The 22,025-nt window shown below is 52.3% G+C and overlaps 3 protein-coding genes across 5 annotated transcripts; 2 read left to right on the top strand and 1 right to left on the bottom strand.

Moving 5' to 3' along the window:
• The first annotated feature begins 419 nt into the window (after nt 1-419).
• Nucleotides 420-5,233, top strand: PGP (phosphoglycolate phosphatase). Its single transcript, XM_059716706.1, has 2 exons — nt 420-1,054; nt 2,793-5,233. The coding sequence occupies exons 1-2, from the start codon at nt 442-444 to the stop codon at nt 3,116-3,118; spliced, it is 939 nt and encodes a 312-aa protein (XP_059572689.1). The 5' UTR covers nt 420-441; the 3' UTR covers nt 3,119-5,233.
• A 1,174-nt stretch (nt 5,234-6,407) lies between these two features.
• On the top strand, nt 6,408-13,579 carry BRICD5 (BRICHOS domain containing 5). 2 transcript variants are annotated; one of them, XM_059716707.1, is made up of 7 exons: nt 6,408-6,663; nt 6,748-6,867; nt 8,396-8,527; nt 9,764-9,916; nt 10,771-10,878; nt 12,601-12,754; nt 13,376-13,579. In XM_059716707.1, the coding sequence occupies exons 2-7, from the start codon at nt 6,829-6,831 to the stop codon at nt 13,468-13,470; spliced, it is 681 nt and encodes a 226-aa protein (XP_059572690.1). In that variant the 5' UTR covers nt 6,408-6,663; nt 6,748-6,828; the 3' UTR covers nt 13,471-13,579. The 2 variants fall into 2 exon arrangements, with proteins under 2 accessions (XP_059572690.1, XP_006268501.2); XM_006268439.4 differs by having other exon boundaries at nt 6,408-6,867.
• Nucleotides 13,580-13,672: 93 nt separating this feature from the next.
• Nucleotides 13,673-22,023, bottom strand: MLST8 (MTOR associated protein, LST8 homolog). Of its 2 annotated transcripts, none has more exons than XM_014600193.3 (9): nt 21,895-22,023; nt 19,544-19,595; nt 19,003-19,165; nt 18,405-18,480; nt 16,215-16,367; nt 15,891-16,015; nt 15,240-15,403; nt 14,226-14,369; nt 13,673-13,875 (listed from the first exon to the last, which is right to left on the bottom strand). In XM_014600193.3, exons 1-8 carry the CDS (start codon nt 22,021-22,023, stop codon nt 14,251-14,253), a joined length of 981 nt encoding a protein of 326 aa, XP_014455679.1. In that variant the 3' UTR covers nt 13,673-13,875; nt 14,226-14,250. The 2 variants fall into 2 exon arrangements, with proteins under 2 accessions (XP_014455679.1, XP_019341033.1); XM_019485488.2 differs by lacking the exon at nt 21,895-22,023 and adding an exon at nt 20,419-21,860 and having other exon boundaries at nt 19,544-19,636.
• Between the last annotated feature and the right edge of the window lie 2 nt (nt 22,024-22,025).

Raw genomic sequence — 22,025 nt, 5'->3', positions numbered from 1 at the left:
AGGCGGGGTCCATCCCCCCTGTTTCCCCAATGGGCCGCGCGGCGGGGCGGGGCGGGGCGGGGCGGGACTGGACTCTCCCTCCTCACCCAATAGAAGGCGGGGTCCATTTTATTGCGTAATGGGTCGTTCAGCGTCCCCTCATGCAATAGAGGGCGGGGTCCATCCTCTATTTCCCAATGGCATGCACGGTGGGGCGGGAACTCTGCCGCTCTCATCCAATAGACGGCGGGTTCCATCCTCCTATCCCCCCAATGGGCCGGAGCGGGCTACCCAATAGCAAACGGCGGGCGGGGCCCTTTCCGCACCCCTCAGGAGCCAGCCAATGGCGCGCGGCGGAAGGCGGGCCCTCCGTCCGCTCCACCAATGAGGCGGCTGCCGGCGCGCCGCGCCACCAATGAGGCGGCGCTGCGACGCGGCGCGGCAGCTCTCCTCAGAGGCGCCATGGCGGCTGAGGGGCGGTCGTGCCGGCGACTGGAGGCGGCGGCGGCGCGGGCCGTGCTGGGCGCGGCGGACACGCTGCTGTTCGACTGCGACGGCGTGCTGTGGCGGGGCGACGCGGCCGTGGCGGGGGCGCCGGACGCGCTGGCGCGGCTGGAGGCGGCGGGCAAGCGCCTGTGCTACGTGACCAACAACAGCAGCCGCACGCGCCAGGCCTACGCCGACAAGCTGCGGCGCCTCGGCTTCCCCGCCGCCGCCCCGCGCCAGGTCTTCGGCTCGGCCTACTGCGCCGCGCGCTACCTGCGCCAGGCCCTGCCGCCCGGCGCCGCCGCCTACGTGCTGGGCGGTGCCGCGCTGAGCGCCGAGCTGCGGGCCGCCGGCGTGCCGCACCTGGGCCCCGGCCCCGCCGCGCTGCCCGGGCCCGGCCCCGCCGACTGGGCGCAGGCGCCGCTCGACCCGGCCGTGCGTGCCGTGCTGGTCGGCTTCGACGAGCACTTCGCCTACGCCAAGCTGTGCCAGGCGCTGCGCTACCTGCTGCGCGGCGGCGCCGCCTGCCTGCTCGTCGGCACCAACCGCGACCACCGCCTGCCGCTCGAGGGCGGCGCCGCCATCCCCGGTGCGTGCGCCGGCCGGGCCACGGCGGGGCGGGGGAGGGGGACACCGCGCATCGCCCGTCCCCTCCCTCCCTCCCCCAGCACCCGCTTCGCCAGCAACGGCACTGCCCCGTGCGGGGCAAAGCCTCCGCTTGTTCCCACGGGCACAGGCCCCTCGCGTCCGCACTGCGACTAAAACGTCCCGTGCTTTCTTGTTTACGGGCCCCTCGGATTCATAGTGGGACAACATGTCCTTTTCTTTCATATTCAGGGCCCCTCTTATTCCTATTAGAACAAAATGTCCATTTTTTTTCTTATTTAGGGGCCTTTCAGATTCCTATTGCAACAAAAATGTCCTTTTTTTCCCTCATTTAGAGGCCCCACGTCCCTATTAAGAAAGAAACGGACATTTTTGGTCTCTTTGGAGGCCCTCGTATTCATATTAGAACAAAAATGTAGAGTTTTTTCATGTATAGGGCACCCTCTTATTCTTGTTGCAACAAATATGTCCTTTTTTTCTTATTTAGAGGCCCTCATATTCATATTAAAACAAAAATGTCCCTTTTCTTATTTAGAGGCCCTCATATTCATATTAAAACAAAAATGTCCCTTTTCTTATTTAGAGGCCCTCATATTCATATTAAAGCAAAAATTTCTTTTTTTTTTTCCTTGCTTGGAGGCCCTTCATATTCCTATTACAACCAAGATGTCCTTTTTCTTTTTTTCTTTTTTTTAAGTTTAGAGGTCTCTTATATTCGCATTACAACAGAAATGAGGGGCCTCTAAATTAAGAAATTAACATATTTGTTCTAATAGGAATATAGGGGCCTCTAAATAAACAGATGACATTTTGGTTGTAATACGAATACGTCCTTTTTGAATTTAGAAGCCTCTCGTATTCATGTTGCAACCAGAATGTCCATTTTTTTTCATATTTAGGGGCCCCTCACATTCCTGTTAAGAAAAAAAAAAAAAGGACGTTTTTGTTCTATTTAGAAGCCTTAAAACGTAGTTTAATTCCAAATCTGGCACTGACTCGGGGTCTCTAGACCGGGCCTGGGGATGGGATTGGGGAGGACGGGGGGGTGTCCTCCCTGAGCTGGGCCGGGTGATGGCTCTGCCCTGCTCCTCCAGGCCTCGTTGGCGGCCGCGGGCACCTCTGCTCAGCCCTCGCCTGGGTTTTGGAGCAGGTGAGGCTGTCACGAGGTCTCTTCCAGCCCTAATGTCTTTGAAATCGATGCAGCAAGCCGAGGGGCTGGAGGGGTTCACGCCCGCTGCCTTGGCTCTCCAGGGCTGGAGCTTCTTGCTACGGGTTTCCCTTGGGTCAGTTCAGTCAGGTTCTTGGGGTGTCCCCTATTTGCTGCATAATAAAGCGGGTTCCTTAGATGCGAATTTGCTGTTTCAGGAACGCACGTACCAAATAAAATGAGGGAAACCTGTACTCCATCTCTAAACTATAGCTTTTCACTGCCTGCCCTTCACAAGCCTTCATCTCCCCCTCGCTTTCACAGCACGTGCAGTTCATGCGCAGGCCCCCGGCGGTCGCTGTGCTCGGCTTCCCACCCCGCTGCTCTGCGCAGACCGACCTGCCATGGGCTAAAGGCTCCTACCACGCATGAGTGTTGTACCTGCTCTCTGTTAGCTGTCTGCCAGCCCATCGTGAGGCCTCTCGTAGCAGGGGTCACACTTGTGAAACGCCAGCAGTGTTTTAACCATGAATTCTGCGTCCTTCTTCACTTTGTTTTTTGGTTCTGCCCTCAGGGACCGGCTGCCTTGTGAAAGCCGTGGAGGTTGCGGCAGAGCGTGAGGCATTCATCATCGGGAAGCCCAGCCGGTACATCTTTGACTGCGTGGTCAGCGAGTTCGACATCGACCCAGCTCGCACCATCATGGTGGGAGATCGGCTGGACACGGATATCCTCATGGGCAACACCTGTGGCCTCACCACCATCCTGACGCTGACCGGAGTCTCCACTTTGGAAGAAGTGAAAAGTCACCAGGAGAGTGACTGCCCTGCCAGGAGGAACCTGATTCCTGATTACTATGTCGATAGCATAGCTGACCTTCTTCCTGCACTTGAAGATTAAAATAGAAATGAAAAAAGCTCCCCTCTCCAGCTCCTGAAAAGGTATCCTCACTAGTGAAGGGCAGCCATTAATCACTTCAGTTACATTCACATGCTCAGTGCGACACCACTTGAAATTACAGCTCTGCTAGCTCTAACCTCGGAGTCCTCTTGCAGATGATTTTGTTTACAAATTTGTTTTTTAAAATGCACTTTGGAAAGAAGAGGGCATTATGGTGTCACCCAGTCATCCTGTGGGTCTTTTATTTTTAAATCAACAAGTACAGTCAAATGTCTGCAATGGGAAATGTCAGGGGTTTGTCCTTCTGGACTGGGTTAAAGGAAATAGAGTAGATTTTACCAATACAAACCTGCAGTATGTTCCTTGATGGGCACAGAGTGGCGCATGGTCACTAATTCAGGGAATTAACCCTCTGAGTGCATAGTTATTGAGTGGCTCTGTGCCGATGTTTGCACAGGCCGGCACTGTTAAAATCTGGCCCTGTCTTTGACTCAGAGCCTGACCTAGACAAACAGCCCAGAGTTGGTGCGACTTGGGGGCGGGGGGGAAGAAATCAAAACGTGTGCTCCCTGTTTCTAATTGCATCTGTTGCACTTGCAATACAAATTGGACTGGTTCGACGTGCAAAATGTATGAATAGTTTCTTCTGTATACTGTATATGTGTCCAAGTACTGGATGTATATGTAAAGAACATGTATATAAAGGAACTGCCCTGACGATAACTATATATCAGAAATATATTTAAAATATAATATATGAGAACATATTTTGTTTTCCAAAGGGAGGCTAGGAGGAATTTACTTCACTGAGTATTGAAGGGTTAATTTTACCTAATTGCATCCTAAGTCAGTAATATAATACGTACATAACGGCACAGAAACGTCCTCTATTGCTAGCATTTCCGAGACTGAATTGGATCCATCATTTCACTTCTTTTAAAGTCGGTTCAAACCATACTCAGACCTTCCTGGTGCTTTAGTATCAAAACAATTGCTTGCCCTTAGCTTTGGCTGCAGATTCTAAACTGCCCCATCCTTGAAAGGTGATTATAATACAGATAATGAAGTCTCTCTCACGCACTTGGGCTAATTGTGGTGAAGTATTGGCCAAGTACACTAACAGCATAGTGCTTCCTCTTTCTTCCTAATCTTACTGCCTTTTGCACGGCTGATGTGGGAGCTCGCAATCAGCCGCTTGCCTGGATGAGAACTAATGATTCTTTTATACTGTAGTAGTTTTAAAATTGGTCCTGGGTGATGCCCAGCTCAGGCTGCTGGATAGCTTTTGTCCTTGCTGACCTGGGGCCCACAATGAATAGGTTAGCTTTTGCATTTCAAAAATAGCTCAAGAAATCACATATGCAATTTGAGTGTTCCAATACTCCACAGTAATTCCAATCTCAGTGGGAAAAGAAGAGTCTGTTTCCATTTACCTCCTGTTGTTTAGCCTGAACAACTCTGGCAGCGTATTCCAGTACTATTTCCTCATGCTTAAACACTTGAAACATATACGCGCGTCACCTTGTTCATACAGCAATAACTTCAGAGTTCACCGTGTCTTTCAGTGTTACCAGGATATTAGCTGAAAACGTTCTTGCAAAAGATAACCATAGTTATAGATTGATGTCAGCATCTGTCTGTAACTTCGAATTCTGTTAGCGCGCAAGTTATCTCTTCCTTGTATCACATCTCCTGCTAGGAGACTTCTTCAGGCTTGAAATAAATACATGTCTATCAGGTAGACCTAGTTCTTGACACTACTAATGTAGGAATGGACGTAGTGGTGTTATTGTGGGTAGGGCAGGCTTTAGAGACCATAGTTTCTTTGATTTAATTTTCTAGACTTGTGCTTATCAAAAGTCAATAGATTTTTTTCAATCAATGTCAAGTAAAGGAGGAAGTACCAATTACGGTATTAAATCTTGTCACTGCTGCATGTCATCCCTGTTGCAAACAGCTCTCCATGCAATGAAACCATTACCTCTCTTCACAGTGTTCCCCACGTGTTGTGGAAGTGCATTGGCGAAGACTTGTATCATGTTACAAGGGTCTCTGTATAAACTGTTGGGGAATTGTTAATCCTATACTTGAATCTACATTAAACTTGTAAATCTGTTTCCTTTTGGCTTTTCTCATTTGTATGGTCTCCTGTCTGTGTGCTTTTAGAATCCCCTGCCCCTTTGTGTTCATGTACACAAAAATCATCTGGGGCCAGGTTTCATTAGATTTTTGTGTCTCAAGTTTACAGGTAGTATGAACATGCCTAAAACAAAGATAGAGTGAAAAAGCGCAGAGAAGTTGCGGGGCTCTTGAAATGTTATCTGCAGAGGGACAGGCGGGTGGGGAGAGATCTCCACAGACATCTGATGAAATACAATCATAAGTTTCATCATCACGGAGGCAAGTCAGAGTAGAGGATGTCTGGGGAATGACTTGACACTTTCTGTGTCTTTGTTTTGCAGAACTAAGCCTTGTAGTTTAGTTGCTTCACTGCCTACCCTTGCTCCATTAGAACTGGGGCTACTTTGAGATGCATGTTATTGTGCTCCACCATTAACGTTCTTAAAACATGTTGGCATTTCTTTCACTGCCTTCGCAGCTTCAAAGGAGTTGAGGGCTGGTAAGAAAGAACCCTTTCTGGCCAGAACAGGGAGGATAGAAGACCCTTGGTTAGCTTTGATTTTGTTTCCCAATATATAAACCTCATGTTTTCATTGAATTCAAGTCCTACAAAAAGAATCCGGGATAATGAGAAGCAGCATCACTTTCTTTGCTCTTAGTGTCTGACTTTTATGTGCTTTTGTTGGTCTTTGTTCCTCTTACGGAATGAAATGTATTGAAAGGAAATACCGGGAGCAGAGGGGAAAGAAATGACTTAAAAAGAGGGGGGAAAAAAATCCAAGGATAAGTTGTCGGCTTAGCTTTGTTCCTGCTGCTGCTAGAAAACCATAGAAGACTGAACCTGGTTAGAGCAATTAGGAGTTCCAGGAAACTGGGATGGGTTCTGGATCTTAAATAGGTTGGCTGTGAATGGTAGAAACCTTGGTCTTTGGGCCCACAGAGTCTCTGGCATGTATAAGAACAGAAGCTAGGCTTGGGGTGGCCACGTGTCAGAGATCTACCTAACCATTCTGGTAACAGCTGTGTGGTGCAGATCCTCTCTCTTGTGGGAGCCGGACTGAGCACATTAAATTGGTTGAGGTGGGTCAGTAAAGCCTGAGATGAGTCCAGGCTCCTGTGATCCTTGCTGGATTGGTCCTGGATGCAGAGCTGTCTGCCCAGGGTTGACCTGGCTTGGCAATCTGAAAGTAATCAGATGACAAGGGCAAACAGCTGCCCTCCCTTATTCAATATCCCCTTGTCAATGAGATCTGTCCAGCCACGCGTATGGCACCTGCCAGCCAGGACTGCCCTGCACAAAGCCCCTGATTGTATCCTACCTAAATGCCTTCAGCTGGCCCCAGGGAGGCAGGAAAAGCTGCTTTAGGCTAATGACACTATCACTCTGCACTAATATTTCCCCTTCTTCCAATGTGGCATCTAAGGTTTCTGCTCTGCTTAGATACCTGAGCTGAATGGCAGGGCTGGAAGTTTCCTTGGCCGTGATGGACACATGCTTACGTTTCTAGGCACATTCAGAGGATCTGGTCATACACAATCTGCACATTGTCAGGAGCTGCAGGAGCAAGGCTTGTGACTAGACTGGGAGGATGGAGGGAAGGAGCAGTAGCAGCAAGACCATGACTACAGTGAGTATTGTGGCACCTGGCTCGCTCTGGCAGAAGGGAAGGGATCTCAGTACCCTTTACCTCCACAGGGTCCTCGGTGCTGTATTTTCACAGACATTGTGGGGTGGGAGAAGGAGTTGCCTGCGTTTCCAAGTGGTGCTAAATAATTCCAGTTCACGTGGACCCTGGTGAGAACTAGGTGCTGAGCACTTTGCAGGAGCCTCAGCCACTTCAAGCTGACTCCCTGGCGATTGGTTCAAACCTCTGGTTTGTTCCCTGAAAGATTATCCCCTACACTTATAGCAGGGAGAATGCACAAAATGAGTGAAATTCTAGGGATATGTATTCAGTAACATCAAATGACATTGATGCTAATACATCACGATGTTTATATTGTAACTTCTCCAGAATTTGCAGAATTACAGAGAAAGATGCAGTGGGAAAGACAAGACTTAGTTGTACTAGGTTTCTCCTGTCACTGTAAATCTGTCTCTACAATTCAGGGCAATTTCATTTGCTACTGAAAATCTCAGACATATTACTGTTGTGCAAGTTTCTGTCTAAGCAGACAGGTGTTCAAATACAAGTACCTCTAATTTTTCTGCTTGTTGCCTCTTGTGGGCAATTTAACACTTACTATGTTTTCCTAGAATAGTTCAACTACTGCAAAAGCAGGTAAATTGTGGGTTTCAGTATAAGTGAATTAACAATGTGTTGACAGAATAGAAAAGCTTCCTTCTAGTTTGATTCTAGCCAAATTTACCTGTTTGCAATTATTAGCTGCCTCTTTGTACTAGCTGTTTTTTCTGCTAATGTTGCACTCTGTGGGTTTGTGCAGAACTTGGGTCTCTTTGCAGTCTGTTGTGTTGTTACAACCAAAGTATTTCAAATGTGCAGATATGTGAGAATTAACCTTTTTCGATTAAACTGCTGGAAATGTTCTTTCCAGCAAAAAGTCCTGCAGAAATATTAGAAATACCAATCTGACTCCCAAGTTTAAGGGCTTTTCTTATTAAGTAACAAGTTGAATGGGACAATAAAATACAAGCAAACATTTTGTAGGAGAAAGGCAAGGAACAGTTGATTACAGGGAATTTAAAAAGTGTGGTAATTATGCCTCACTGAACACTGAGGGAGTTTCTCCTATATTCCTACCATCGCAAAAGCTCAGACAGCTGCTCTCCCACTCACAAAACCTGGACTATTCAGGTGGCTTTACAAGTATTCTGAAAACCTTGTTACATGGGGAAAGCGGCAGTGCTGTAGCTATACCACAATAATGAGTCAGTATATCTCTCCACATGGATACTCTCTACGCTGAAATAAAATCAGGTTTATTCCAGTAAAATTACTCAGCTTTGGAAGCTTTGCTGGTCTGTTTTTCCATGTAAACAAGCCTTAATATTTTACCTTTAATCTCCAGAGCTATCAGTCTTGTGCATTTCACACAATAATTTTGCTCATACCGCTGAGGGAAATAAATGTCAACTCTGTTGTTTTTAACTCCATTTGCCGTCTCACATATTGATCAGCGTATCTTGGCTCCCAGAATAGAAGACCTGCAGCAGAATCGAAAACCCCCTCCAGGATATGTTGGGTCATCTTGTCTATAATCTTGTTTTTTACAATTGTCGGCATCAGTGTGGTGGGCGCTCTCAGCTTCGCCCAGAGCACTGCCAAGGTAAGAAGTTAATTGGGGATCACTTGGGTCAGTTTCTTCTGGGAAAACCTTGCAACTGATTTGCATTTCCAGGCACCTTTTTCCTTCCTCGTTTTACAGTTTCTTACAAATAGGTAGCCTGAAAATATTTCTAGTTGTTGAGCATTTTTTCTATCAAATTCTGCTCTCAATTAAACTTAGGGTCAGTGGCGTCCCATAGTGGGCCACAGAGGTGACAGTTTGGTTCAAATGATGCATCTCCCCTTGGGAAGGACACACACAATTTTTAATTTGTTTTTCCCAATATCTTTCTCTCTTGTAAACCTGCTGCTTCCTACCGAGAGCAGCTTCATTCTCCGTAATCCCCATCAGGCTGTTTGGCTGGAGGCAGAAGAAATTTCTTTCTTCTCTTGAAAGATCTGACACATCAGGTCAGGGATTAGAAAGAAAACAGCAGTGTTTGCTCCTCTGTGAGAAATCAAATAAAGCCGTGCTGGACCAATTCATCCCTAAGCACCAGTCACTGCCCCAGGTGCTGGCTTCATGACCGTCTCAGAGTCTCACCTTTAATGGAGAATAGTTATTTTTCAGTAAATCTCTACCTTTGTGGTTGTAAAGTTGTTTGAAAACAGAACCCTAGAGACAGCCCCTGTCATGGCTGCCAGAATCTGCAGAGAGCCTGAAACAGCTGCATGTAGAACAGCAGCTACCTGCCACGTAGCAAAGCCATAAGGTGTCTCTGCAGCAAGATAACCAGTTGTGCTGGAGGGAAGGTGTCCCCGGACCGCAAAGCAATTCCCCGTTTCTGACTTGCTGCGGCTCCTGGAGGATCTCGGAGGAACCCACAACTTCCTCTCCCCAGCCAACACGCTGCCTCCTGGCAGGGCAAGAGGCTGTTGGGTGAGATGATCCCCTGCACCAGCTGTTGTCCCGGGGGGCATCCTTTGTGCATTGCCTCCACATTTTCCGGCTAGAGCCCAGGTTTTCTATGGCTCAGGCCTCCCTGCCTGCATGAGGGGTGAGATCTCCAGCACCGTGAGGCAGTGCAGCAGGTATGTGCCTGCTCACACTCATGCTGGAGCCTTCATCAGTGGGATTTGCTCACCCTGTTCACCTGCATTTGCCCCTGGTTATTACCAAGGAGCTTGGACTGACAGCGGGGCAGAGCAGCCCCCCATGGTTCCCTCTGCACTCCAGAGCCATGGTGATAGGTGTGGCAAAGCACATGGGCACGGTGCTCACCCTGGCTTTGCTCAGCCTCTCTTGCAGATTGCCCGGCTGACATTTCAGGACCAGCAGGGCTCCCTGGTGAACCAGACAGCTGTTGTGGACCAATCCAGGAGCACCATCACTTACTATGTGACTTCGCTGAGTAACCGCACAGCTGTGGTGCTGTTTGACAGCCAGAATGTGAGTGGCCGCCACCGGCTGACTGTGCTCTGCATAAGAGGGTGGTGGGGGAGAGCGATCCTGCAATTGCAACAGCCAATTTAGGGACCGGGCCTCCTCGGGGAGCTGTGACTAAACCTTGCCCAACTCTGCCAGGTATCCTGAGTGCAGGGTGTGGACAGGAGCAGGGGATTCCTCTGCCTTGGTTCCCTTGCTTTACCTGTGGCAGGTTTGGGTGTGATGTCTTGTGTTGGGTCAGGCTTTATGGTAGTTTTTTCAAAGAGGTTAGTTTATGGATTTGTATAGGGTGGTTTGGACAAGGATGATTCTGCCTCAGGCAGGGGGTTGGACTAGATATGACCTCTGGAGGTCCCTTCCAGCCTGACTTTTCTGTGATTCCAGCCTGAGAAGGTCCACTTGGTTTTCTAGTGGCTCATGTCTGCTGTTACAAGGCTAGGCCTTGAGGCAGGCAGCCACACACAGGTTGGAGTGACCCTGGATGCCTCGCACCCATTCAGTGCTTTCCTCTCGTCTGATGTAATTTAGCAGATGCAAACGAGAACCGCTAGTACAACATCACCCCCCGCTTGCACGGAGGTTTCTTTGCACTGTGGAGCCTACTAGGGGAGTCGCTACTGTCTGTTCTGCAGGCTCCCACCACCCATTACCATGGCTTACTCCAGATCTGCTGTCTCCACGGCATGCTCATTCCTACCGAGGGGCAACCCATGTTACTTTATTAAAAACATATCCCAATGAAGGGCCAGGAGTGTTCAAGCTAAGATCTCAGCGGTGGCCAAGTGCTGTGCACACGTGGGCTGTCTGTCACTAAAATGAACCTTTCTGTGTCCCTTCCTTCCCCCCCTACCCCGCAGGGCTACGTCTGTTACAAACCTGCAGAGCAAAGTGCATGTTTCCTGCGGAGGATGGACCATCAGGACCTGGAGAACATCCAGCTGTCTTTCAATGCATCTGTGCACAGGGTGAGCAGGGGTGTGACTTTTGCAGAGGGGTGGTTGGACTGCGGGGTGATGAAGGGCCCTCAGCATCACAGGGCCTCTCTTCTCTGAGTCCCCTGCACCAGGTTCATGTGTTCCCAGGGACTTTATTGAAGTGAGATGGGGCAAGTGAAGTCGAATCCATCAGGTCTTCTAGCTGTGAAGACTCTCTGCTGTTTGTACTTTCCGAGGAAGGAGTTATATTTAGGAAAAGTGCGTCCCTTAATTCTGCCTGTCAATAGCAGCCCAGCTGGAGTCTGACTGCGTGGTTTACACTCAACTGGAAGGAAGTAATCGATGGAGTTTTTATTGATTGAATGTCTTTGTACGAAGCAGGAGGAGTGGGGGAGGAAGGGCAGGACACGAGTGCCATACGGGTTTGAAGTCACCAGGCTTTCAAAAAATCCAATCCTGCTGGATTTGGTTACCTGCTAACGGTAACTCCGGGGAACAGGAAACAAAGGGTGTTTTGTTAGCAAATCCGCAGCGAAATAAGTTGGAGTAATGATGTCTAACAACCCTCTGAACAGAATGTTAATGGGTTTCATAGCGGGGAGTGGTGCAGATTCTGTTTCAGGAAGACAGAAGGCCCCATTTTTGATGACTCGAAAGCAGATGCCAAGCCTTGGGCAGGCGGCTGGATTTCTTTTCCTCCTTATTGCGGGGAGGGGGGGTGCTTGAGGCCGCTTGTCCTTTGACTGCCTCTTCCCATACCCATGCTGAGCAGTCAGGAGCACTCGGCACAAACGGCAGCAGGAACAAGAGACCCATGAGAACGCTGTTAAGCACACGCAGCCAGGGAATTGGCCCCTGGGATGGAAGCCATAGTCTGGCTCCCAGGCCCCTGAGAGAAGTGAAGGGAGAATGCCTGGCTAATGCAGAGGCAGCACAGCTGCTCACCAGAGCAGGGAAACAGCAGTCAGGAGAGGGGTTCCTCTCATCCCCAGGGGCTCAGAGCATGGCTCATTCCTCACTGGGCGCAGCATGGTGGGAACCCCTTCCAGCTCTAGGATTTCTGACTCCTGTGCAGATGCAGGATTTTGGTCCCTTGCCCATTCCAAATGCTCACCTCATTCAGCCTCTTCTAGAAACCCTCCCAGCAAAGATGCCACAGCTTCTCCAGGTAGTCTGCTCCACTGCTGTACTGCTTCCACACTTCCCCCTGCCATGCCCTGGGCATCAACCTAGGAAGGTGCATGTACGAGGCCAAAGCTCCAACCCCTCCAGCTACAGCCACGTCGGCTAGCGAGATGGACTAGCAAGCTCTGCGATGGTCCCCATGTGTAAAGTAGGGGAGGTGAGATTTACTCCCAACTGAGCTGCACTGGCAGAGCCATGTGTGCAAGATGTGCATGGCTGTATTAGGGACTCGGGGCTGCGTAGTTATAGTGACCCACCTACCTGGCGGCAAACAGAGCTCTCCTCACCCAAGGCAACATCCTGGGAAAGAGAAAATCCCCTCTATGGAAAACTCCCCAGCCAGCGTGCAGCCTCTTGCAAGGGGCGCCCTGTTGTCTGTAGCCATAGGGCAGGTCCCCATGAGGTGGCAGCACAGGGGGACTGCGGCTTCCTTACGAGGCCTCTCATGCTTGTCATGTGGGCAGAGAGCACTCTCAGGCCTGTGTGAAAACCACCCTAGGAAGCAGAAGTGCCTGGTGGGGACAGGGTTCTCCCTTGCGCCACGTAACTGGGTGGCCTTTCTTTCAGGATGATCCACGGCTGCTCCAGAACAACCAAACCAAGTACGTCCAAGAGTTCCTGGGGATCGTGGCCATTGCACCAGTGGACCCTGCAGGTGTGGGGGAAGCCGTCCGAGCCCTCTGTGAACTGGGCTCCATTTACTGGGTCAGGAAAGGGGATGGTAAGTGGGAGGAACTACCTTCTGAAGGAGGGGGAGATGTCACTACTACTCCAGCACTCAATGAGAAGCCTGGCTCAGCCACGAACCAGGGGAAACAGAGCAGCATGGGGGTGATTTTGAATGTACATGTCAGGGAAAAGCTGTCACTTCGCAGGAGAGAGACATTTAGTGACCTTTAAGCAGGGGAAAGGTGCTGCACAGATGGCCTCCAGGCTTGAAGCACATCCCCAGGGCAGCAGACAGTGAGGGCTGTGCTGACAGAAGCCTTCCTGTCCAAACCAGGCAGAGTATCGAATCCCCACTTAGAGCAGATGCCCTCCACTGATGAGTCTCCACAGCCCGTCTGCTCACGTCCTCTCTGCTCAGGCCCAACGAGGGCATCAGCTGTAGGGGCTCTCCGTGACAGCTCAGCAGGCACCACCGAAATCAAATTTCACTGAGTGCCTGCAGCAGCTCCACGGGTTAATATCCACCCCCTCCTCCCATGAACTGACAGCTGCCCGCCAGAGCTGGCACTGCTTGATCTGAACCAGTCCCCAAGAACTAGAAGGGCTCTACCATGGCCTTGCTATGCAACCAGCCTTGCTTACAAGGCCTTTCTCCCACTTGCTCTTTCGGCAGGGCCTGGGAAGCAGCGGCTGATTTACCTGTGTATCGACATCTGCTTCCCAAGCAACATCTGCGTGTCCATCTGTTTCTACTACCTGCCTGAGTAAGCTGGGCAGCCAGGGGACCCGCCTCCCCCACCACTCACTCCTCATCATACTTGAACTCCCAGGAAGCCTCCGAGTTAAACATACATGTTGGCGGCTAAGCTCTTTGGCTCATTCCTACACGAGACACCCCACGAGGCTGCCTGCACAGTGCCGTTCAAGGGAGGGTAGGAGAGAGCCAGAGGGTTATAATGACAAGTGCTCATTTCTGACCTTGTCAGTATGTACATTTTATTTACAACCGTGCTCCCAGGCCGTGCCCTTTAGATCGGCAGCCGTTAGGCGAGGGCACACCCTTCTTCCACACTGTAGGAGTAGGGCTTCTTAAAGCTTTGCAGCTGCCTGCACCACTGGTCAGCTGCTGCACCGGATACGCTTGAGTCCATCCAAGCCCATCTTCCACCAAGCCTGTAAAGCAGACAGTGAATAAACCAGTTGCAACAGAAGAGAAGGCCTGCGCTTCCTCTCCCTCCCCTGCACACTCCATTATGCAACTCCAAGCTGAGATGCCCAGGGTGGCTGCCCTGCTAACACAGGAACTTCCTGGGGGCGTCATTCAGCAGTCAGCGCTGCAGACACCAGGCCTGGGGGGGGTCCCATGCAGTGCGCTATCCCACCCACTGTGACCCACGATGGGTCCCAAGCCGGGGGTCAGTTGTCCTTCTTTTCAAGGAAATACTTCACTGAGTGCATTTCCTAACCAGCAAAGGGTGCTGGCTGATGGTATCATTCAGCACATAGCAGGCTCGGGCCCTTACCTGTCCTCACACCTGCACGCGCTCGCTATCCCAACACGCTGTCATTGAAAGCGAGGCAGACGACAGCTTTCTGGTGGCCGCTGTATTCCCTCTTGATTTCGCCTGTCTCCACACACCAAAGCCGGGCCAAGTTATCCGAGGAAGCTGGAATGGTAAACGAGGAGAGGCTGAATGCAATATGCCTGCCCATTCTCTCCTGCAAAGAATCCCAGCTCCTTGCTTCGTTAGCCCAGTGCACCAGAGCGCCGGGCAGTGGCAGACAGGGCAGGGAGTCTTGTATCACGGTGTGCGTCTGCCCGAACCGGGTTTCCGATATTCCTGAGGGATATGCGATGCAGTGCTAAATACCACGTGGCCATTTAGATGTGAGGCTGCTCTTCCACCAAATGAAACACAGTGCGCCCCACGGGTCTAGAGATTCCCTGCTACAAAAAGGACGAGGCACAATGGCGCCGGACACAGACGCTACCTTTGTTACTGCATAGAGTTTTACCCTGGATATTACTCTGGAGTAACTTTACCACGCAGAACACGTTGTCTGTCTGCTTTACCAGGCAGTAACTTTCCCATGTAGTGAAGCCGCAGCACGTTTCTTGAGTGGTATGTTTACCCTCCACCTGAGCCATCTGCTGTGAACCTGGGCTGTGCACTGGGTGCTCACTCCAGCCCTATGATGCAGTAAAGTCAGTTTATTACATGGCAGATGTGCCACATGCCCACACACAAAGGGAGTTAAGCTGGACACGCAGCAGAGCAGTGTGCCCATACAAGCTCACGTGTGTTCACAGAATCGTAGCAAGTGAGGGTTGGCAGGGACCTCAGGAGGTCATCTAGTCCAACCCCTGCTCAGAGCAGGGGAAGGACAGGGATCCACCTCCCAGCTCCACAGGCGCCTTTGGGAGTTGATGGGGAAAATCTGCCTTTCAAATCCCCAGGCACCCACAACAGACCAGCAAACCCTGTGGCCCCATCCAGGCTCGACAGCCAGCTGCACGGGGGGCCCCAGTATCTTACCGGTGACAATGTACTGCGAGTCCCCAGAGAAGGCACAGTCCCACATCCAGCCCCGGGAGGTTTCCCCTGGGTTGTTACTCTTGATACTCAGTTCTGTCATTAGTGAGAAATTGGAAGTCCTCCAGATCTTACAGGTCTGGTCTGCAGAGCACGTAGCTAAGAGCCTGGAGGGAAGCGATGTAGGAGCGTGGTCAGGATTCATTTCCTTGCTACCATGGGATGCTCCCCGCGGTGGCTCTGGAAACGTGACACACACTGTGGGGCCCAGAAAGAGACAGCAAAGTTGGCCAGGAGCCGCAGACCCCCCAGGCTAGCCCCCATGCTGGAGGAGAAGGGCTACTATTTGCCCCACCTCTTGTGAAGCACAGGGCTGAGAAAAGGACAGGCCAGGTTTATGGGCTCAGAGCAGTCAATGCATTGCTCCTCAGCCTACGTGCTACCCATGCCGAACTCGCGAAGCAACAACCGGGCACTAGGCGAGAGGCCAGACTGATCGCTCAGCTGCTGCCTTCTCCGCTTCCTGCTGCTGGGAGGAGGAAACGAAGCCAGAGCTGCATCAGCAGCTGGGGGCCCCGTCGGTCTCCTGAGACCCGGTCTGAAAGGCCGGCTTTGTTCAAGGCTGGGGCAGAGCAGCGAGCTGGCAGCACTCACGTGGAGTCGGGGCTGAACTTGCACTGGAGAGCGTAGCGGTTGTGTGCCGGGATCTTGGTCTTAGGGATGAGCTGAGTCACCTCCTCCCCAATGCCACCGGTTAAATTCCAGACGTAGCAGTTCCCCTGCAGACAGAGAGGAGCTGGCTGCTAGGCTGGACCGCAAGGGGCACGAGGGACGCAGGCACCAGCCACAAGCACCCCCTCCCGCCCCAGCGTGCAGCAAGCTCTGTGCAACGGCCGTGCCGAGAAGCCTGCGACAGGATGAACGGCAGAACTGCTGCAGCCCTGGCTACTCCTCTCCTAGGGCTCCAGTCGGACTCACTGAACTGTTGACAGCCGCCATGTAACTGGCGTCAGGGTCGATGTGAACCGAATTGACAGAAACTTCTGGCTCAGGAATCAGCTGCTCGTTGTGGTCTGTTTTCAGGTCCCAGATGTGAATAGCACCGCTCTGATCCCCGACGATTAGCTCAGCCTGCAAAGCACCAAGTCACAATTTGCAATTAGGAAACAGAAAAGGCGGTGCAGAGAGTGCCTGCACCTAAGTGCATCCAGTGCAGCCATCGGTCTGGCCCAGATGTGCCTGTTCTGCCCAGACAGTCGTCAGGACGACGGCACTTTGCAGCGTGGTAAGAATGTGCAAGCAGCTGCAGATCCAATCTAAATAAGCCTTATCCCCATTTTACAGACAGGGAAACTGAACCAGGGAGGCATTTTCAGAAGTGTACACTAAGTTTCTGGGCCCAGCTCCAGAACGCTTGAGCCCAATTTCCAGAGTTGTCCAGCAGCTGTGACTACAGCTGAGACCCACCAAAGCCAGCCACGCTTGGCACCCCTGAAAACCCAGCAATGGAAGCTTTCTAACTCAATGGATCCTTCTGGCATTTATGGCCTACGTGACTTTCTCAGTCAGGGCGCAGATCCAACCAAGAGCCGCAGCTGGAATTTAGGAGCCTGGGCTCCCAGTCATGTGCTCAGACCACTACACAACACTGTCTCTCTTCATTAAGACTGTGGCTGTTATCAGTGGTGTGCACCAGCAATATTGCTGTTAATGTGATGTGCTGCACTGCACTGGACCATGGATCAGTCTTGTCCTGTGCCCACCAGTGAGTAACAGCCTGCCTTGGAGAAAGAGGACCACTGCCCAAAACATACCCAAGTCCAGTGTGTAGGGCAGAGGTCCCTCCCTGGCCACCTGCAATGCTGATTGCACCCTGAATCCTGAGAGGGGGCTGCCCCCTCCTAGTACATGTAGACACAGCTGCAGAAGAGGTCACTGCACTTATAACGACCCCTGGCAGTACTTGACAGCAGCTGTGAGCTGCTCAGGCTGACGACACCCCGCACAGGTATCCCCAACTCAGTCCGATTCACTCCAGAATAAAGGCCGTAACACGGCAGTGTCTGCTTGGCCACGTTCTCAAATGCAAAACTCCTGCACGTAGCTGACACCGATACATGCAGCCTTCCTGATGTGCCGACACCGCACAACTGTTAGCGCTAATGAGGCAAAGGTCATGTCTGATCTAAAGTAAAACATGGGTCTTCCAAAATTAAAGCGCTCATGAGGCCTAAAGCCAAAGGAGCATTTCCACAGCTTGTCCTCTTAAAAGAGGAACAGCTTGTTTTGCAAGACGCATCAATCCTTCGCTGCACTGTTTGCAGCCCAGATGCTGCAGCGCTGGGCTGGCACGTAAGGATGTGAAAGCAACAAGTGAGCTGTGCGACAGAAGGGAAGCCGAAGGGACGATTTTCACTGAGCTGAGCAAAAGACAACACCAATTCCGTTTTCCCTTATTATAGGAATTAGGGGCACTTAGTCCAATAGTAACAGGAATTAAAGCACACTGCAGCATGTGCAACTTAAACATTTCTGCTACAAGAAACAGGGACTGATCTGTAGATCTGTTTATGCCGCTCTGTCCTCGAAAGAATCCAGGGGCAATCCTGTTTTAAGACTGAAAAGGGAAACTATATTCTCAGTTCCTTTTTCTTCTATCCTCCCGCCCAAGGGAGGTTTTGCATTCGCAAGCAGAGTGGGAGGGAACGCACTTCCACGGAGCAGGTCCCAAGGTCTCAGTTCAACCTAAGTCAACAGGCAGATACTCTCACGGGACCCAGAGGCAAGGCGCTCAGGTAATAAATGACAGAATCACACACAGTGATACCATCTAGTGCTTGGAGCAGCACCGAGCAATCACGAGTTTCCATCACCCGCCCGTACTCAAGGGTACCCTTCTCTGCACGGATTCAGGGGGTTTTCTCAGCTGCCGGATATAGGAAACTCTTTCAATTTTGACCAACTTCCGTGTCTGGTACTTAATGCCGAGACAGGAGCTCAAGCCTAGCAAGTTCAAGTCTTGTCAGAGTGGAAAACAAGTCCATTTAGAAAAAACAATGTTCTGCAATGACTGCCAGTCATGTAGCCCGTCAGGTTTCTAGTCGGGAGACGCAGAACATCTGTAGCAGCCTCCCCGAGCCTAGCAAGCGCAGAACAGTGTGCGTTTACCTGGTTAGGGTGCAAGCAGACACAATTAATAGGAGCATTCACTTGGAAAATACGTTGGCACTGAAGGTTACGTGACCTGCAACAGAATGAACACAAACGAGAAGAGTCAGAGAAGCGGCTGCAATGAGATCTCCTGCTTCCCTCGGGCCTGTACCAGCTCCCTGCCGCCCCTGCAGGTGCTGAAGAGGGCTTGCTCACTGCATGCAAGGGCGCTGGGCTGGAGGTGAAGCCTGCCCGCCCCACCTGCAACTTCCAAAGGGGTTGGAGGGAGGCAGAAGGCCATCACCCAAACCAGCCAGGACCCCTGGGCTACACCAGAAGTGCCAGGGAATAGTTTAACATCACAAATGGACAGGACCTGGCTTTTCCTGCTTATCCACATGACACCGGCCAGCAGCCTCTGAGCACCAGAAGCGGTGCAATACTGATTCAGAGGAAAGACACTGAACCCCTCGTTCTGAGTGGCCCCCCTGGAGGTCTCCCAGCTGGGTACTGCCCCGTGGCTGCCGGCTACGGTCACGGCTCAGAGGGCTTACGGAGACAGGAGATGCGTCCCAGGAGGGAACCCCCATGGAGCAGTGCCGGCCCCAGCGGGTACCTCAGGTCCCATATCCTGGCCATGCAGTCCTCGCCTCCCGTGTACATCCAGCGGCCATCTTCGTGAAACCCAACGGAGGTGATGTTCTTGCTTACGCCATCGTAATTAATGACTGGGTTGGGGTTGTTCGAGTTCAGGTCGTACATCCGAATGTGCTGGTAACCTGGAAGCCAGAATGACAATGAGCGAGCACCCAGATGCACGTGGCAGGTGTCAGACACTCCGGCCAAAGCCCCCTCTGCGAAGGGCCACCCGACCTCGGTAGAAGGCAGGCTGTCCCCACATCACCCTGCCCAGCAGGGTCTGTGGGTCCCAGAGCAGACGCACGCCTCGTAGGGGCTCCAGGGAGGTGAGTCCCGGAGAGCCACACATGAGCAGTAACTGCACGTCCGAGCATGTAGCCGGGGGCACCACAGCTGGATCGCATGCACGAGGGCGAAGTCACCACACACCAGTTGGAAACCAATGCCAGAAACCACCAAACACTCCTCTCCTCCCCGCGTGCCCCCGACTAGGGTATGGGAATGTGGGCAGGGCTCACCTGCAGCAGCAATCATGCTGCGGTCCGGGGTGATCTCCAGAGCATTCACTTGCTAGAGGTGCTGGTTAAGGTTGACAGAGCAAGCAAGTACCTCTGCAGCAGGAGAAAGCATTCCCTTGAATTCACCCTGCCTGGAGAAAACTCAGCCTAGCGGGGGCTTCTCACTGGGCATCCTTTCTTTGGGAACAATCTCGACTGGAAAGGGAAGCTCGGCGCACCACCACATGCCCGACGTTTCACGCCAAAGAGCACATCTGATGACTCCAACACGGCAAGACACGTCGGCCTGCTCTGTCCGCCCCACAGAGGCCTGGCCCGATTCCAGCTCTACGCACTTTCCCCTCCAACACCATCCGCTGACGGCTCCTCTCTACCTTTGCCACCCGCGTCTCCTCAAACTCTGAAGTTTAGCTAAGCCGTGATGGCGCTGTTGCAAGGAAAATGTCTAACCACGGAGAGATCTTTGCTTTGCCCCACGCCCCGGTCAGAGGGCCTGAAGGTACGAGGCTCTAGAAGGACCCTCAGAAGAGACGACAGATGCAGGGCATTGCTGGGCCTGCTTCCCGATGCAGGAAGAGCAGCTCTGGCTCACTGACCGTGTGTGCACGCGGCGGGGGCAACGAATCTGCACTCTCTCACCCACTCCTTTCCCAGACACTGTTCACTCCAGCTTTTCTTTCCTCACTCTTGTCCTCTGACTCCTGCCCCTATTTATTTTCCCTTCTCTTGGGCTTTTATTGGAGCAGAAAACCAGTCTGTGTGGTGTCTGCTCATTCCCTGCCCAGCCACCAACTTAACCCATGACCGAACCAAAAGGCTCTACTCTAACCGGTGACATGGGCCGAGGGACCGCCCCGAAGTCATTCTTGTCTCACCTGCAGAATATCACTGAGGAAGACCATCCCTCCGGGAGCTGAGTGATGCTCGGGGTGGAGGATCCACCAGTAAGCTGTTCCACCGGTGAGTCCTTCAAAGACTTCTGCCTCGTTTCTAGCCTTCGTTCCTCTAGCTCCAAATCCAGCCTCCGGATCCTGTTCGACCTTGGTCTGCCCACCCAAGAGGTGCCTCTCAGCGACCCTGTTCCTTCCCTTGAAGCTCAACAGGCAGCAGTTTCTTGCTCACGGGTGTGTCCCCAACCCCTTAGTCACTCTCACAGCCCATCTTTTCACCTTCCCAACCCATTCACAGCCTCCTTGGGCCGCAGACACCAGAACAGGACGCAGGGGCTGCACCCGTGTGTGGTACAGGGGGAAAGGAGCCTCCTCCCCGCCAGCCTGACGTCAAGCTGGCCATGTCGAACAGCGAGCATCCCGTCTGTATCCAGTTCACCAACAATCCTGATCGCCCCGTACCACGGCCTGTCCGCTTTGTTATTCACCATTCCCCTCACTTCGGGGATTATCTTCAAACTACTGCAAGAGGCTGTCAGGATTTTGCACTAATCTAGGAAAACCAGAGTCTGAGGCAATGTCATGGCATGGTCAGGAGAGGGCAAAACACCCCACCTTTGGACAAGTCCTACAAAACCCCTTTTTCCACCCCTCTTTACTGGGCACACGCGCAGAGGTAGGACGGGGTTTTTCCTTTTTATTTGACCCACCAAACTAACTCAGACTCAGTTGTGGTCCATACTTCCGCCGTCTCCTCCAATTTGGCATCATCAGGCCCGTTTCCTGACATGCTACAAATGTCACACACACAATATAAAGACACGACTCAATCGCTGCTACCGTCGCAGCTTTTGGGAGGTTTCAGCTGCTGACGAGAGCCCGGATCGAAGCTCAGACCAAGAGTCTGATCTGTGCGTTACAGCTGAGCCAAGCTAGGGGGTCTCGCCCCTCCGCTCGGAGTCAGACCGGCGCCGCATTGGGGTCAGGGAGGAACTCTGCCCCCCGGTCAGATTGCTACGGATGGGAGAGGGGGGCTTTCTTCCCCTGTAGCAGGGGCTGTGGCCTCTATTTGGGATTTCTGGAGCAGCTATTAAAACCTTGCGCAGAAGCAGGACGTTGGCTGCAGCGGTCCCCCTGCTATATGGATGGCATGTTAGGGTGCGATATGTTGTGTTGGGGTGGGGGTGTGTAGCTTTGCCAGGAGGCTGGACGATGGATCGGTCTGGGATGGTTTGCACAGGGCTGATCCTGCCTCAGGCAGCAGGTTGGACTAGAGGTGACCTCTGCAGGTCCCTGCCAGCCCCACCGGACTTTGGGTCCTGGCAATCCCTTCTATGCTCTCAGGACAGGCTACGCGGGAAGCGAAACCAACGCCAGGGCTCTCCGGCCCTACCAGAGCCCATGACCCGTCGGAGGCGCCAGGGCTGGAGGCCCCGTGCCGTGCAGGCGCGAGAAGGATACAGAGTCCTGGTGCTGGACGGTGCGGGTGCAGATCCCGCTGTGCGCCTGCCAGAACCGCACCGTGTGGTCATAGCCGGCGGTCGCCAGGATCACGGGGTCGCTGCCCACGGTGCCCTGCGCGGTGTTCATGG

Source organism: Alligator mississippiensis, chromosome 13 (assembly GCF_030867095.1).
Source record: "Alligator mississippiensis isolate rAllMis1 chromosome 13, rAllMis1, whole genome shotgun sequence".
Taxonomy (NCBI): domain Eukaryota; kingdom Metazoa; phylum Chordata; order Crocodylia; family Alligatoridae; genus Alligator; species Alligator mississippiensis.
The sequence above is the reverse complement of the archived record's forward strand: the minus strand, read 5'-3'. Positions and strand labels throughout refer to the sequence as shown.

What these genes read in the sequence shown, in the direction of transcription:
- PGP (XM_059716706.1), top strand. Translation starts at nt 442, where the DNA reads ATGGCGGCTGAGGGGCGGTCGTGCCGGCGACTGGAGGCGGCGGCGGCG. An exon ending in GGGCGGCGCCGCCATCCCCG is followed by an intron (nt 1,055 to 2,792) that starts GTGCGTGCGCCG and finishes TTCTGCCCTCAG; the next exon opens with GGACCGGCTGCCTTGTGAAA.
- MLST8 (XM_014600193.3), bottom strand. Translation starts at nt 22,023, where the DNA reads ATGAACACCGCGCAGGGCACCGTGGGCAGCGACCCCGTGATCCTGGCG. An exon ending in GCCAGGATATGGGACCTGAG is followed by an intron (nt 18,481 to 19,002) that starts GTACCCGCTGGG and finishes ATTCTGTTGCAG; the next exon opens with GTCACGTAACCTTCAGTGCC. An exon ending in CTCGCAGTACATTGTCACCG is followed by an intron (nt 14,370 to 15,239) that starts GTAAGATACTGG and finishes TTACCATTCCAG; the next exon opens with CTTCCTCGGATAACTTGGCC.
- BRICD5 (XM_059716707.1), top strand. Translation starts at nt 6,829, where the DNA reads ATGGAGGGAAGGAGCAGTAGCAGCAAGACCATGACTACA. An exon ending in TCGCCCAGAGCACTGCCAAG is followed by an intron (nt 8,528 to 9,763) that starts GTAAGAAGTTAA and finishes GGCTTTGCTCAG; the next exon opens with CCTCTCTTGCAGATTGCCCG. An exon ending in TGCTGTTTGACAGCCAGAAT is followed by an intron (nt 9,917 to 10,770) that starts GTGAGTGGCCGC and finishes CCTACCCCGCAG; the next exon opens with GGCTACGTCTGTTACAAACC.